This window comes from Platalea leucorodia (genome assembly GCF_965183815.1).
Source record: "Platalea leucorodia genome assembly, chromosome: 1".
NCBI lineage: Eukaryota > Metazoa > Chordata > Aves > Pelecaniformes > Threskiornithidae > Platalea > Platalea leucorodia.
In genome coordinates, this window is record NC_138823.1 from 143,551,308 (window position 1) to 143,565,974 (window position 14,667).

Sequence of the window (14,667 nt, forward strand, 5' to 3'; positions counted from 1 at the left end):
CAGTCTTTTTTCCCCAACTCCTTTCACTCTCCACACTGACTTTTATTTCCTCTTACTTGGTGGTCTCATCCCTTTAAAGGTTTCCACCCATCCTACAATTCCTCACCCAGGTCCAAGTTCCGTGGCCACATTTCTTCTGCCTCCCCTGCTATTCTAGTTTAATCTCATCAATCCCCATCTTCCTACACTGTACAAGTAAAAGGACTTCTTTTTGGCACTAATACTCTTCCAGTATTATCTGCTGCTCCCCATCTTATGTCACAAGTCAAATACTACAACCAGGAACTGATCTTTTATTGCACTGTAAGCACCTAACACAACAAAGTCCCAAGCCACAATGGAAAACTGTAATCAATAATGTATATATGTCACAACTTAACATTTGTTAAGTGCCTCCAGATCTTATACAATGAAAGATGCTATTCTTTTTTAAAGCTGTGGTTGAGTAGCCACAGCAGTACAGCAATGTACGTCAAAGGTACATATGGCTCTCTCTTTTTGCTTACATATAAAATTTTAAAGAGTCATCTGTATCTGCTTAAATAGATATTCAGTAAGAATGATCAAACAAACAGTTCTCCTATGTGCTATTTTACATGTTTGTTTGCAAATACAAACTTTCTATTATATATTGTATAAATGAAAAATTACATTTGTTTGGAAGCAACAGAAAGGAGATTTTGTACATGAGAAATGAGATTCTGTATGTAAGCTTCCACACAAAAGGTCTTTAGCACAGATGGGCACACTCTAAATTTACTTTAGATGGATGATATGTCACGTTAGAACAGACAAGGTTGAAGAGATGTCTGCAGGGACACAGCCCCAGGAAAAAGTAGGGATTAGCTTGTCAATAAAGACATAAACAGACTGCTCTGAGGTAGCCTCATTTCTGACATTAGAAAATCTTAAATGGTTTGCTGGCAAAGAGCATGTGAAAAAATTGGGGCAAGCTGTCAAGACTGAAACCTATTCATTTCAGTTTTTCAGGAGCTGCTGCCTGTCAGCAGCAACCTCTGTAACATTACAGGGTTAAAAAAAATTGCACATAAACATACAACAGTAAAGCTCAATATAATTCATTAGAGAAAGTTATATCTGATACTGTAACAAGCAGACTCAGCTAAATATAGACTTAATGAGAATATCAACTACATTTATATGAGACTGTACCTTTGAATAGGTACATGAGCAGCATGTGCATTTATCTCAGCTCCTAGAACTTCCATAACAAGCTGTTATAAGGGACTCAACTCGCAAAAGCAATTGTGACTTAAAAAAAAAAGGCAGGTCTAGGTTTTTGAATGAAACGAATCTGCACTTTGGTTATTTTGTGAAACACTGCGAGTATGAAACTACTTAGAGAAGCATAATAAGCAAAGCAGTTATGTAAGGGAATACTGCTAACCTGGAAGAGTCTGTGAAGTGTTAAATCCCACTGAACAAACACTGGGTGATGCATACAGGCAGAAGAGAGTTAATGCCATGATATAGGAGCAGCCTCACATTCAAAAGCCCTGGTCCTCATGGACCTTCAACCACCCTGATATCTGTTGGAGAGACAACACAGCATGGCATAAGCAATCTGGGAGGTTCCTCGAATGTGTTGATGGTAACTTCCTTCTCCAAGTGACAGAGGAGCCAACGAGGAGAGGTGCTATGCTGGACTTTGTTATCACCAACAAGGAGAGGCTGGTAGGGAATGTGAAGCTCAAGGGTAGCCTTGGCTGCAGTGACCATGAAATGGTGGAGTTCAAGATCCTTAGGGCACCGAGGAGGGCTCACAGCCAGCTCACTACCCTGGACATCAGGAGAGCAGGCTTTGGCCTCTTCAGGGATCTGCTTGGTAGAGTACCATGGGATAAAGCCCTGGAGGGAAGAGGGGCCCAAGAAAGCTGGTTAATATTCAAGGATCACCTCCTCCAAGCTCAGGAGCGATGCATCCTAACAAAGAGGAAGTCAGGCAAAAATGCCAGGAGGCCTGCATGGATGAACAAGGAGCTCTTGCACAAACTCAAACACAAAAAGGAAGCCTACAGAGGTGGGAGCAAGGACAGGTAGCCTGGGAGGAATACAGAGAAATTGTCTGAGCAGCCAGGGATCAGGTTAGGAAAGCTAAAACCCTGATAGAATTAAATCTGGCCAGGGATGTCAAGGGCAACAAGAAAAGCTTCTATAGGTACGTTAGTGATAAAAGGAAGAGTAGGGAAATGTGGGCCCTCTCTGGAGGGTAACAGGAGACCTGGTTACCCGGGATATGGAGAAGGCTGAGGTACTCAATGACTCTTTTGCCTCAGTCTTCACTGGCAAGTGCTCAAGCCACACCACCCAAGTCACAAAAGGCAAAGGCAGGGACTGGGAGAATGAAGAGCCGCCCACTGTAGGAGATCAGGTTCAAGACCATCTAAGGAGCCTGAAGGTGCACAAGTCCATGGAGCCTGATGAGATGCATCCATGGGTCCTGAGGAAACTGTCGGATGAAGTTGCTAAGCCACTATCCATCATATTTGAGACGTCGTGGCAGTTTAATGAAGTTCCCACTGACTGGAAAAGGGGAAACATAACCCCCATTTTTAAGAAGGCAAAAAAAGAAAACCGGGGAACTACAGGCCAGTCAGTCTCACCTCTGTGCCCAGCAAGATCATGGAGCAGATCCTCCTGGAAACTATGCTAAGGCACATGGAAAATAAGGAGGTGACTGGTGACAGCCAACATGGCTTCACTAAGGGCAAATTGTGCCTGACAAATTTGGTGGCCTTCTATGATGGGGTTACAGCACTGGTGGATACGGGAAAAGTAACTGATGTCATCTACCTGGACTTGTGCACAGCATTTGACACTGTCCTGCATGACATCCTTGCCTCTAAATTGGGGAGACATGGATTTGATGGATGGACCGCTTGGTGGATAAGGAATTGGCTGGGTGGTCGCACTCAAAGAATTGGGGTCAACAGCTTGATGTCCAAGTGGAGACCAGTGATAAGTGGCATTCCTCAGGGGTTGGTATTGGGACTGGTGCTGTTTAACATCTTTGTCAGTGACATGGACAGTGGGATTGAGTGCACCCTCAGCAAGTTTGCCGATGCTGCGTGGTGCAGTCGAGACACTGGAGGAAAAGGATGCCATCCAGAGGGACCCTGACAGGCTAGAACCTCATGATGTTCAACAAGGCCAAGTGTACGGTCCTGCACATGGGTTGGGGCAATCCCAAGGACAAGTACAGGCTGGGTGGAGAATAGATTGAGAGCAGCCCTGAGGAGAAGGACTTGGGGGTGTTGGTTGATGAGAAGCTCAACACTACCCAGCAATGTGTACTTGCAGCCCAGAAAGCCAACTGTATCCTGGGCTGCATCAAAAGAGATGTGACCAGCAGGTTGAGGGAGGTGATTCTCCACCCCTACCCTGCTCTCATGAGACCCCACCTGGAGTACTGCGTTCAGCTTCTGGGGCCCCCAGAATAAGAAGGACATGGACCTGTTGGAGCGAGTCCAGAGGAGGCCCACAAAGATGATCAGAGGGTTGGAGCACCTCTCCTATGAAGACAGGCTGAGAGAGTCAGGGTTGTTCGCCCTGGAGAAGAGAAGGCTCCAGGGAGACCTTATAGCAGCCCTCCAGTACCTGAAGGGGGCCTACAAGAAAGCTGGAGAGGGACTTTTTACAAGGGCATGTAGTGAAAGGACAAGGGGTAATGGCTTTAAACTCAAAGAGGGTAGATTTAGATTAGATATAAGGAAGAAATCCTTCACTATGAGGGTGGTGAGGCACCCAAACAGGTTGCCCAGGGAAGCTGTGGATGCCCCATCCCTGGAGGTGTTCAAGGCCGGGTTGGATGGGGCTTTGAGCAACCTGGTCTAGTGGAAGGTGTCCCTGCCCATGGCAGGGGGTGTGGAACTAGATGATCTTTAAGGTCCCTTCCAACCCAAACCATTCTATGATTCTATGATGTAACAACCACCATTCCCTTATTTTAAGTTACTAAGTAGCCTCTCTACTCACCTGCCCTTCCCAGGTTCTATTATACTCTTAGAATATCTGAAGTCATATTACACGCTATTTCACTGTTGAATAACTAGGGTTAAAAAGATGGGGTATTGAATGAAAGCCATCCAAGAATAAAACCAGTTCTAGTAGATCTAGTGATATAGATCAAATTAATTAACATGACAGCAGCTCTGCCTCCATCAAGAATATCCTTCTCCTATTAAAGCTACCAAACCTACTAAATGAATCATTTTTTGTCCTTGCCCCAAAGTTTAACAACAGAACTGGCAAGAGATATTTTATTTCTCCATATCTTACCAGGGGAAAAAAATATCAGCCCAAATTAAAGGCAACCTAGTGCTTTATCTGCTGGCACCAACTTCTGCAATGTTGTCAACCTGTCGTTGACACTGATCCTGTCCACAAGGCCAGGAACTCACACTCATCATATTGACCACCTATACTGCAAAAACAGATTATCTGCCTGAACATGAGCAATTTAAGAAATGTGCAGTTGAAATTTATATTTTTTTTCTGTAAAGAGAACTAAAGTAAAGAGCATTTTCAAAGATATACCTTCCAATAATCATGTCTTACCTGCATTTTCAGCTGTGAATATAGGTACTCTTCAATGTTTGCTGTTTGATACACCTTTGCCATAACTATTGTTTTTTCCAAAGACTCTCATGCTTTCTCCAGTCTCTGGCTGTAATCTTACATTCGGTACAGTAAAAATAGAAGACACTGAAAAAAAGAGTGTCAGTTCAGAAACTTTGATTTTTTCCGCAAAAGTAGGAATTTAAAAATAATTAATTAATATATATGGCAAACACAACACTGAGTAAATATATACATCTTTTACATATACCACCTATTTATGCAAGTAAGCACTGTAAAAATTCCAACTGGAAAGAACCTGCATGCATGATGATGGAAGATGTATGATGCAAACATTCTCAGTCGCATTTGATCTAAAAAAACTGTTTCCAGGGTGTGTGTGTGTTTGTTTGCTTGTCCTTACACTGCTACATAATTCATATTTTCCATTTTAAAATTTCCTCTCTGATAGCATTTAGAAATAAATAAGAATGTGAAAAAATGCAGCAAGGTTTTTCAATAATTTGACATCACGTATTACATTGTCAAAATCCTGATGCCAGTAGAACTGAGATATTTTGCTTTACTTCATTTTATTAACTATTAAAGACAACTAGGCTTGTTAAAAATATCCCAACAACTCAAAAAGCTTTTACATAAAGTAATCCCGTTCTGCATGAGCTAGAAAAATCTTGACGATTTCCACATAACACCAGGCAACTAATTATTAGTAGACCTGATGATATGAATCAGAGGAATCAAACTGAAAATGGTTAAGGAATTACACATTGTTGATCTGAAACTCATTTTTACTTAAGATGCCTCAAACTGGTGGGGAAAAATCACTGACTTTTAATACCTTCTGAGACAAAATGTCCATACAAAAATATCCTCGGAGAGCTGCCACTGCATGATTGCATGAGAAAATGTTAATAGACTGTCTGTTTAAAGAACTGATCAGGGCCGGAACAGTTTTCTTTGTTTTCACTCTAACAACGAGCATAGCTGTAAGTTTTTGGAGCTACTCCTTCATTTTTGTGCATTTAAAAGACCTAGCTGTTGTTTTATGCCCAGGATCTTCCCACTGTATTTTTGACATCTCAACTTGCATTTGATATTCTGCTATCCTTGGTAACATACACTATGAATGGCATACATTCTATGCAAATAAATCAATATGAGCTCTCATATAAGAAAGCAGAAAAGGGGGAGGACTGATTTTTTTTTTTTCCCAATGGAAAAATCCTATCCTGTAAAATACTACATAGAATATAAATTCATAGTACTAAAGTCAAAACAAGAAGAGAAAGTGAAGCATTTCTTTTTGACTTTTTCAATGTAGGCAGAGTCACCATACTTTTGTGAAATACTGTGATTCCAAAGAAACAATATTTTCTGATAGAAAACCATTTGACTGATTTTTTTTCCCTCTGTTTCTTCTTCCTCACCTGAGAGTCTTTCCTTGGTTTTTAGTGCTAAATCCTCAAATTTGCAATTCAACACTAGGAGTAAATTGGACAAAACATATTCCATGATGAATACATCAGAGATTTGTAAAATCGCAGTGGTGGCTTGATTAGGAGGCAGTAGATTTTGTGTGTACACACACTTCTCTTGTGCATAAAGTCTCAATGTATTTATACCTGCCTTTAATTAACTATCAATAGCAAGTCCTTCCCAATGTAAAATACTAACCCAGAGAACTAGAATCACAAAACCTGGAAATTTCACTACACAGTAAACATTTTCCCAACTCTCCCAAGTATATGACTTCTTTGTTTTGTAAATATGTTTACAAGTATAGCCAAGTCATACTAAATAGAAATGATTGTAATATTTGATACTGGGATTGTCCTTTCTTGCATCTGGATTTATGCTTCATAATGATTATCTACTAAACACAGAAATAGTCTTTCTGTAACTCAAAAATTTTACTGGAGGCATTTAGAAGAACCTTGCTTTAAAATATAATGATTTTTCATCTTTATTCTCCCCCCTTCAAAAGGTTTCACTGCTCCTGATGTTTAACGTTATGCAAAGACGTGTTTCTGCCAATGAATATCGCCTTATGGTTATGCTTCTGCAAATAACCTGCTGTGAGCTGATAAAAGGATTAATGCAGCCAAAATTCTTAATCTGTGAAATTACAAATTAAATTCTCATATTAAAAATACCACCCTGAGGTATTTTTTGTGGTTTTAATTCCCCTCTGGTGTTCTGCATACATTGTGCTTGTTAATGACTAGGACAAGACTGTCTCTGTTGGCAGCCTGCTGCAGAGTGATAATGTGTAGGCATTTACTTCACTGATAGAACTGGATTTAACCACTGACTGATAAACTAAGTGGCAAGTGGGTAATAAGTCCATATTAACAGAAAAGTACTACTGCAGAATTCAGAATTCAAAATCCTGGCTAGACTAAATCACAGTCAGAAGGATTGAGATGTCACCACTGCAGAGTGATTTTTGTTTTCCATTTAGTGGAAAAAGGATAAACGAACTCGCATTCTTGATATTTCATTAGTCCTGAAGAAATGAATCTCTTTGCATCAGTTTCAGCAAAGACAGACTTTCAACAGCAGCCTTAATTTACACTGCACCCTTTGAATTTTCAGCTTATAAAGTACCGCAGTCAGCAAACTAAGTGGTGGGTTAGCACGGCAGAGGAGGAAACTGGGAATCTTTTTGCATGGCAAGGACACAGTCTGTGACAGAGCCGGTGATGGACAAAAATTAGTGGTGCTAGTTTGATTTTAATGTTCACATTCTACAAATGGGAGAGTGCTCTTCAGAGCAAAGTTGGGAGTAGGGTACTTGGACAGCCAGACCGCAGAACCAGCTCAAGATGTGATTACTACAGCTGTCAAGGATGGAAAAGATAAACTTTTGGAAGACAAAAGTTTTCATACTGACACTGATGCAAACAGAATCTATTGTGGATTAATATTCAGAAAGGGAGCTCAGTTTTTACAAGCAAACTTTTAAACCAGCCATGGTTAAACACACACGTGCCATTGGTGCACCTCTGAACTTTTTGCCTCAGAGTACTGGATTTGGATATTTTGCTAATGGATGTATGCTTGAAAGCAGAATATAACATACATTGTTCTAATGCAAGCATGCTTCTCTTCACATTGAGTTAAAGCAAAATGCTGGATTGTTATTCCCCTATGAAATCTATTTTTAATAACAGAACCTTCTCTGAATCAAAAATATCATGCACGATAATATTGTGCCCCGGAATAAATAGTAGCGTGCTTTTAACACTGGAAAAAGATAGGGACACGTTTGATATAAATGATTTACAACTATTAAAGAGATAATTGACAGCATACATGATGATAGGAACATTTTTGCCAAGTCAAGTGGAATGCATTTTGTTTAATAAAAGAAATGAAAAGACGTATGTAAATACTGAAAGCATTCTTAGTTAATAATATCATCTGCCATCCTCTTCTTACATAGTCTAATTCAGCAAATTAACTGATTGTCTACTTTGTGTTTCTCAGACTTCCAAATGCTGAATCCTTTCTTAAAGGTTACTGTTATAACAGATATAGATTCTGTGAATCAAACACAGCTGGATTTTTATCCTGTATGCTGCAGCTAGTTAAGAAGTACTGTATGTTATAAAGTGAAAAGCACTAAATATGTAAATTGTATTTTTCCTTTTGCTTTATGACAATTCAGATAATTCTCTTGGCTGCACACATAATCAAATACAAAGATAGCTGGCTGCAGACTGCAGAGCAGAGATAGCAAAAAAAAAAAAAAAGAGTCCATTTTTTTCCTGTGTCAAGCTAACTATGTCATTTCAAGCTACGCAATTGCACTCACGTATTTTGTGCGTGGCTGTGTATGTCCATGAAGCTGTCTGCGTGTGAGGGTTAGCATACACACATGCATCTGTATGAAGTAGCGTCTTTGTTTTTAATCGATTCGGAGGTGGTTATACTCACTATCAGTTAACTCCCATAGCCGTGGGGGCAGATCACTGAAATACTCATGGCTCAGGGCTGCCTGTGCTGACAATCTGTTCTTTGGGAAACACTGGAGTAGTTTGGAGGCTAGATCTTCCGCATGATTCACACAGCTCAGCCTGAAACACAAACAAGAAGGTTTTTCTGAAAAACAATCTCATTTTTCTGTTTACTAATTCCATCTGCAGTCAGCACAGTTGAAACACCAAATCTTGCTAGCCAGGACAAAGACAAAGCCTGTGTGGGAGCACTACCAGGGAAGATATTCCTCAGGTTAGGGAGTCAATGAATTATTTCTGGATTGATAGCTCAAAATTCATACAAATTTTACAAATATAGAGCATATAATATACCATATCATATATGTCCTGCCTAGTATGCTAAAGGATCATGAGCAACAGCATCCTGAAAGCAACTGTTTTGATTCTTCCATTTACATTTTATTGAGCATACTGACAGACTTAAAATTTACAGTGCTGGAAACAAATGCTTTTTACTATCTAAACCCATGAAATCCAGGCTTAAAATAACAGCAGTATTCATACAACTTTGTGAAGTATTACATTTTAAAATCCAATGACGCTTAACACGCAACATATGCATTATGTTTCATAAAGACATTTGTCTTTCGGGAAGTACTGACTTCTTATTTTTTCATATATTCACACAGCAGGGGGCTGACACCTTCATTAGGTGTTAATGCAATGCAAACATTAAATTGTAAGTGAATTATCTTTTCTATGCTACCTAGGGAAGTCTGAGAAAACTCATTGTTTTACTGGGAGCTATATGCTTCAGAATATTATAAGAAAATATAAACTAAAAATAATAGATTTGGAGGGGAAAGAGTAAAATGGTAATCAGTGAGATGTGGCTTGGGTCTAGTAACCTACAGCTGCCTCCTAAATTTCCAAAGCCACTGAACTTATTGTAGTATGCAGTCAGAAAAGGGGTGCTGAATCTTGTCGACATTGTGTTGCTATTATTAGAAGGTAACTCTGTAAATTCAACCATGCCTTTGCTCAGTAAAGATCTCTTGTCAGGTAAAAATGCATGTAAAAAGTGTAGAAAAAGTCTCCTATTTTTCAGTGCACTGGTTTCCCAAAACAGATAGAGTAGACTGTGGTCCAAAATACTGCAGTATTTGAAAAAGATGGTGTTATCCTCTAAAATCAATAATCCTACAGCATGTTTCATGCAAATGTTCATTTTTGTTCAGCTCAAGCTGACTTTCTGGTAAGCCATTCAAGGAAGACGGATTAAATAGAGTTACTCTTTTATTTTCACATACTTAATATTGGGCTGACGTTGCATAATTTATAAGGATCAGTGTATGCACAGGTGAAAACTATCTCTGCAACAAAGAACAGATAACACTGAAAACACTTAATGAAAAAAAATGTTATTACAGTGAAAACTTTAAGTAGGTCACAAATGTCACAGATACAACTTTTTGTCCATGCCCATACTACACTCAATGTGGAAAAAAAAATTTAGAAGTCCAAAGCATCTTTGATAAATTATGTGCTGGCATATGTATGATATGCTGATATTTGTAATGATTCAAAAAAATATGCCACTGGGTGTCTTTTTAATTTCTAGCAACTGTATGCTAGATAGGAATTTTTGAATACTGTGCCTATCTGATCTCTTCTTGAGAACAGGCAGAATATTTGTCCAGAAATTACCCAGGGATGAATTCTGAGCACTTCAGGACATTATTTCTCATCAGCTATAATCTTACAGAATTCCCAGGATTAGGATTTGGAATTGTTATTCTAGGTTAAACAGATGCTAAACTCTAGTATTCCTGATGGGCATGTTTTCTGTTTTCATTTTCAGTTCATGACAAATAAAGGCATCTTGAATGAAACAGTCATTGCCTATAAATTAGATTCTACAACTGGATTAATTCCAGATTCCTTAAACTAACAGATTGTAGAAATTCTTTCATTCAACTTTTTTGAAAATTACAGGAAACTTCATTACAGAACACAGCAGAATACCAGGAGAAAACACTAGTCTTAAAAAAGAAAGGAAAACAAGGGGTAACTATTAAGGGAGAATTGGTATTAATTCTTCTACACATCCAAAATTCCCATGGACCAGTGATTATATTGAGTCTGTGAGGCCTGTCTTGTGTCCTGATCCCACCTGCACCAATTATTTGTTCAGTGGTCCTGGCAAATCATTTCACCAACATATTTTTTTCCCCACAGAGGTAGCTGCGTCCTTTTTAGGAGCCATAGTGAACTTGCTCTGTCTTGAATGAAAGCTACTGTTAAGTCAGAAAAATGAGGTCACTTAAATAAGCAGTGAAATATTATCCTCTAATATAAGAGCTGTACCATTCCTTTGCTGATCCATAGGTATAGTGAAGATGCTAATTAAGTAAGGCAAAGCAGAAGAAAAGAACATTCAAACATTAATTAATTCTGAATTGCAGGTGGAATTATGGATGATGACATCCTCGGTGTTCTTGAACGGAGTAGTGCCAACATTTTGACTGTGTTAATGGTCACCAACGAACCTGGCATACTGCTAAGATTTTTTTTAGCAAGAAAATCAGGCTAATATAAATTGAAAATACTTTGAGTAGGAACAGTTTAGGAAGCCAAAGTCACCTTCCCAGTTTAGAAACAAAAAAGATACCTGTTTACTGAGATCAATCAAGAAGCCAAAGATAAGTATCAAATAGCCAGCAGATTATATTATACATTAATACAATATAAACCCAACAAAAATATCTAGGGCTGCAACATAATCACAACAAGTAATGAAATAATTGTGAATAAATCAGTCAAAATTAGAACCGTTTTTACAATTAATAGAGAGAAAAAAAGACTAAATTAATTGCACGGTCTGCAAAATTAGTTCAATCTGCTATAATTTTTCCATCTACCTTCCCTGATAATACTCCGAGTAGTGCTGGGCAGGGGGGTGTGAGTTAGTTGTTTCTACAGTGCTTTGAAGATTCCAGTTGCTACATTATTAGTATTATGTTCCCAAGCATTTATAGATTTTAAACTCAGAAGGGACCATGACGATCAAGTCTCACCTCCTGTGTAATACAGGCCAAAGAAGATCATCCAAGTAACTCACAGATCAAATCATCACTTTTAGCTAGGCTCAGCTTTATCTTTAAAGTTCTACATCAAAGTTCTAGCTTTGTTTACGGAGCTTTGCACAGCAATGAAAAAATTCTTCTCCAAAACCCATGTCTTCTGCGAAGGTCACCTCTGGAAATCAGTGGACACTGCAAAAGGCATATGCATGTGGGCTCCTGAGGTTGTCAGTCTTAAAACCGATGCCTTACTGGAATGCATGACTAATTTTACTGTTTTGTTTAAGGACAAGCTATTCTTCCACTTATGAAAAATGCACTGTATGATCATGTATTTAAATTACATCTATGACATCAGAATTGTTTGGAGAAACCCCTTTAGTGCATAACCTCAGCAGTCTGGAACGTCGGAACATTTGGTTTTGTTTCTTTCCTTTTTTTTTTGCCAATAGTCTCTTTAAAATCTCCTCCTTAAAACATTAACAATTTGTCTGATGTAAGTTGGAAATATGATTCCTCAATAGGGACAAAGGCTCAATTTTCTGATGGGGTTCAGTAGTTAAGTATCTAATACAGAAAAGTTAATAAAAATAACTATAAAAAAAAAAAGATTTGATTTTTAAATACACCTCCTTCAGTATGTGACAGGATGGAATTTCAAACAATATGGCTTTGTGTCTAAAACATAATAGCATGTTTTGTCTCACAGCAGTTGGGCCATATAGGAACTTGGCATGCATGATATGGCAAGTCTCAATATTCACGCTTCACTTACTGTCACACTAATCACTGAGGAATAGTTACTAGCCATGACAGCATACATACTTTCAGAAAATGTGACATACAGCAGAATACAGAGAAACCTTTGGCAATGAGGATTAAATAATATGTAGATATTGTTTTGAGAAATATTGGGAATATTTTTACAGACCTACTCTGATGACATTTGTGAAACATTGATTTTCAACTTAATCCAAAATGCTATATACAGCCTTAGCTCAAGAAAAACAAACACCATATGAACCTGTCTCACTTTAAACATATATGAATCTGACTAGACTTGAGCAGTTGTAAATCTCATTAGATTACAAGAATTTGATTTAATTTCAGAAAACAGGCTTAAATGTCTTTCTACTGCAGAGGAAGGTCAGTATTTGGTCAAGCAGAACATGACTAAGATCACTGAAGTTTGCTTTAAGCTCTTGAGAAAAAAAAAGTTTTGGGCATGTGCAGTGAACTTCTGAACTTGGAGTGATTTGCTTTTAAATGCAATGAAGAAGGCAGCTCAAATTCACATTAATAATTAAGACAAATGGGCATTAAAACAAATGGAGATAATATGCTGTCTATATACTCCTAACAGCATGAGGTAAATACTTCCCAAAGCAAAAATCGTTTACTGTGCATATTTTCCATGTGAAGATACGACTCTCGCAGCGTATCATTAATTCATTTCTCAGCTGGCATTTATAGCATGGCCTAGAGGAGTGAGGCACCTAATTCCCTTTGGAAATCTCAGCTCTGCTTCTTTATTCTAAGTAATCCCTTGCAACCTGAAGTGCTGAAAGACAAAACCACAGTTAACCCAAACAATCACACCATTTAGCAGAGTTTAAAGTTTAATGGCAAGAAGAGCATAAACAAAAAATTTCACATCTTGGTGCAAATCAGACAGGCCATATGGTAACCCTCGCAGCTCATTTCACAGAGGACGCCATGCTCCCCTCAACAACAGGGCTCTTGTACAGTCTCTGTGGTATCTCACCTATCATTGCACCACCACGAGGGCCATATTCCCCATTTTCACCCAAGTCTGCTTGAGGATGGCAGTCTTTCCCCTTGTCCCAGGCTTTAGGCCTCTCTTGAGTTCTGACACAAAACTGTGCCAACACTGTATACTGTAGTTATTGTTTTCTTTGCAAATTCATTATCCTCTCACGTGCCTTGATAGTTTGCACCTCTGAATATGCGTGTGACCCTACTAGCAGCAGCTATGCAGCACACAAATTGGAGCAGGGCCTACCTTAAGTAACATTTCCTTTGTACTAAATATCAACAGCCTTTTCTGTTGTTACAGCCATGCCGAGAACACCTACCGTCTTCAAAGACCTGACGTGCCAGCTCCAGCATGCAGGAGCTGCTTCCCTAACATGCCTGGTGTGCCTCCACGGAGCTGTTGCAGAGATTATTTAGCCATCATGAAACCACCGCAACAAGTGAACGTAAGTTTTGATGCGATGCTTTTAGCTTTTGATACAGATGAAGGCATAAAGTGGCACCTCAAGATGAAAATCTAACAGGGTAAAGACGTTATCATTTTTCTCAGTGTTTTACACAGAGGGTACTGAGGACTAAAACTGATGAACAAAGAGAGACAAAAGCTTTTGAAGGCTCACTGAAGCAGGGTTTTACTTGTTGCTGATCAATCACAAAATACAGAATTTGCTCTACAGCACAATGTAGTGGTACTTCAAGCCGAACTATACAGTAAACATTATTTAACCTACAGTCAAACACAGGCACAGGGACCATATTTCAGTGTTGGGATTGTACCCCACACCTGCACGGGGCTGCCAACAGCAGTCCTAACATTGTGCTGGGTTGTGCATGATCTTCAGGAGACGCATGTCTCCAAACACCCGATCACCATCTTGTTCTTCCGAAATTGAGGTGCTGGCAGCAGTTTAGATTCAGAAACACTGAGCTCTCTACACATGCAGAGCAGGAAAGAATGGTCTCCAGGCTCCCTAGGCCATCAGTTCAATTGTAATCTTCTAGCTCGGTACCTCACTAGAAGCAAGATTGCCACATTAGTGCAACATCGTGCCCAGGCTTCTTCAGTGAGGTAGGCTGGGACAAATCCTGCACTAATGTGGCTACACTGCTCCCAGCATCTGTCCTTGCTCTGTGCTGCTGCACAACACTGTGCTCCACAGTCTTCAGACCTTCGCGATTTCTGTAAGGGTGTATGAAACAATGTCTTTGGAAATTTAGAAATGAGTTTGATCCCTTTTCACTATATTACCATATTACAAGATCAGCAG

At 39.1% G+C, this 14,667-nt stretch overlaps 1 protein-coding gene across 1 annotated transcript in view; it reads right to left on the reverse strand.

Annotated features, from left to right (window-relative positions):
• The window catches only part of CDK14 (cyclin dependent kinase 14), a 324,235-nt gene that overhangs the window by 62,386 nt on the left and 247,182 nt on the right, over positions 1–14,667 (reverse strand). The window contains exons 13-14 of the mRNA XM_082325474.1: positions 8,539–8,678; positions 4,579–4,725 (exon numbers count right to left, since the gene is read on the reverse strand). Of these exons, the coding sequence (XP_082181600.1) occupies positions 4,610–4,725; positions 8,539–8,678 (256 nt within the window). The 3' untranslated portion in view covers positions 4,579–4,609. The remainder of the gene's footprint in view (positions 1–4,578; positions 4,726–8,538; positions 8,679–14,667) is intronic.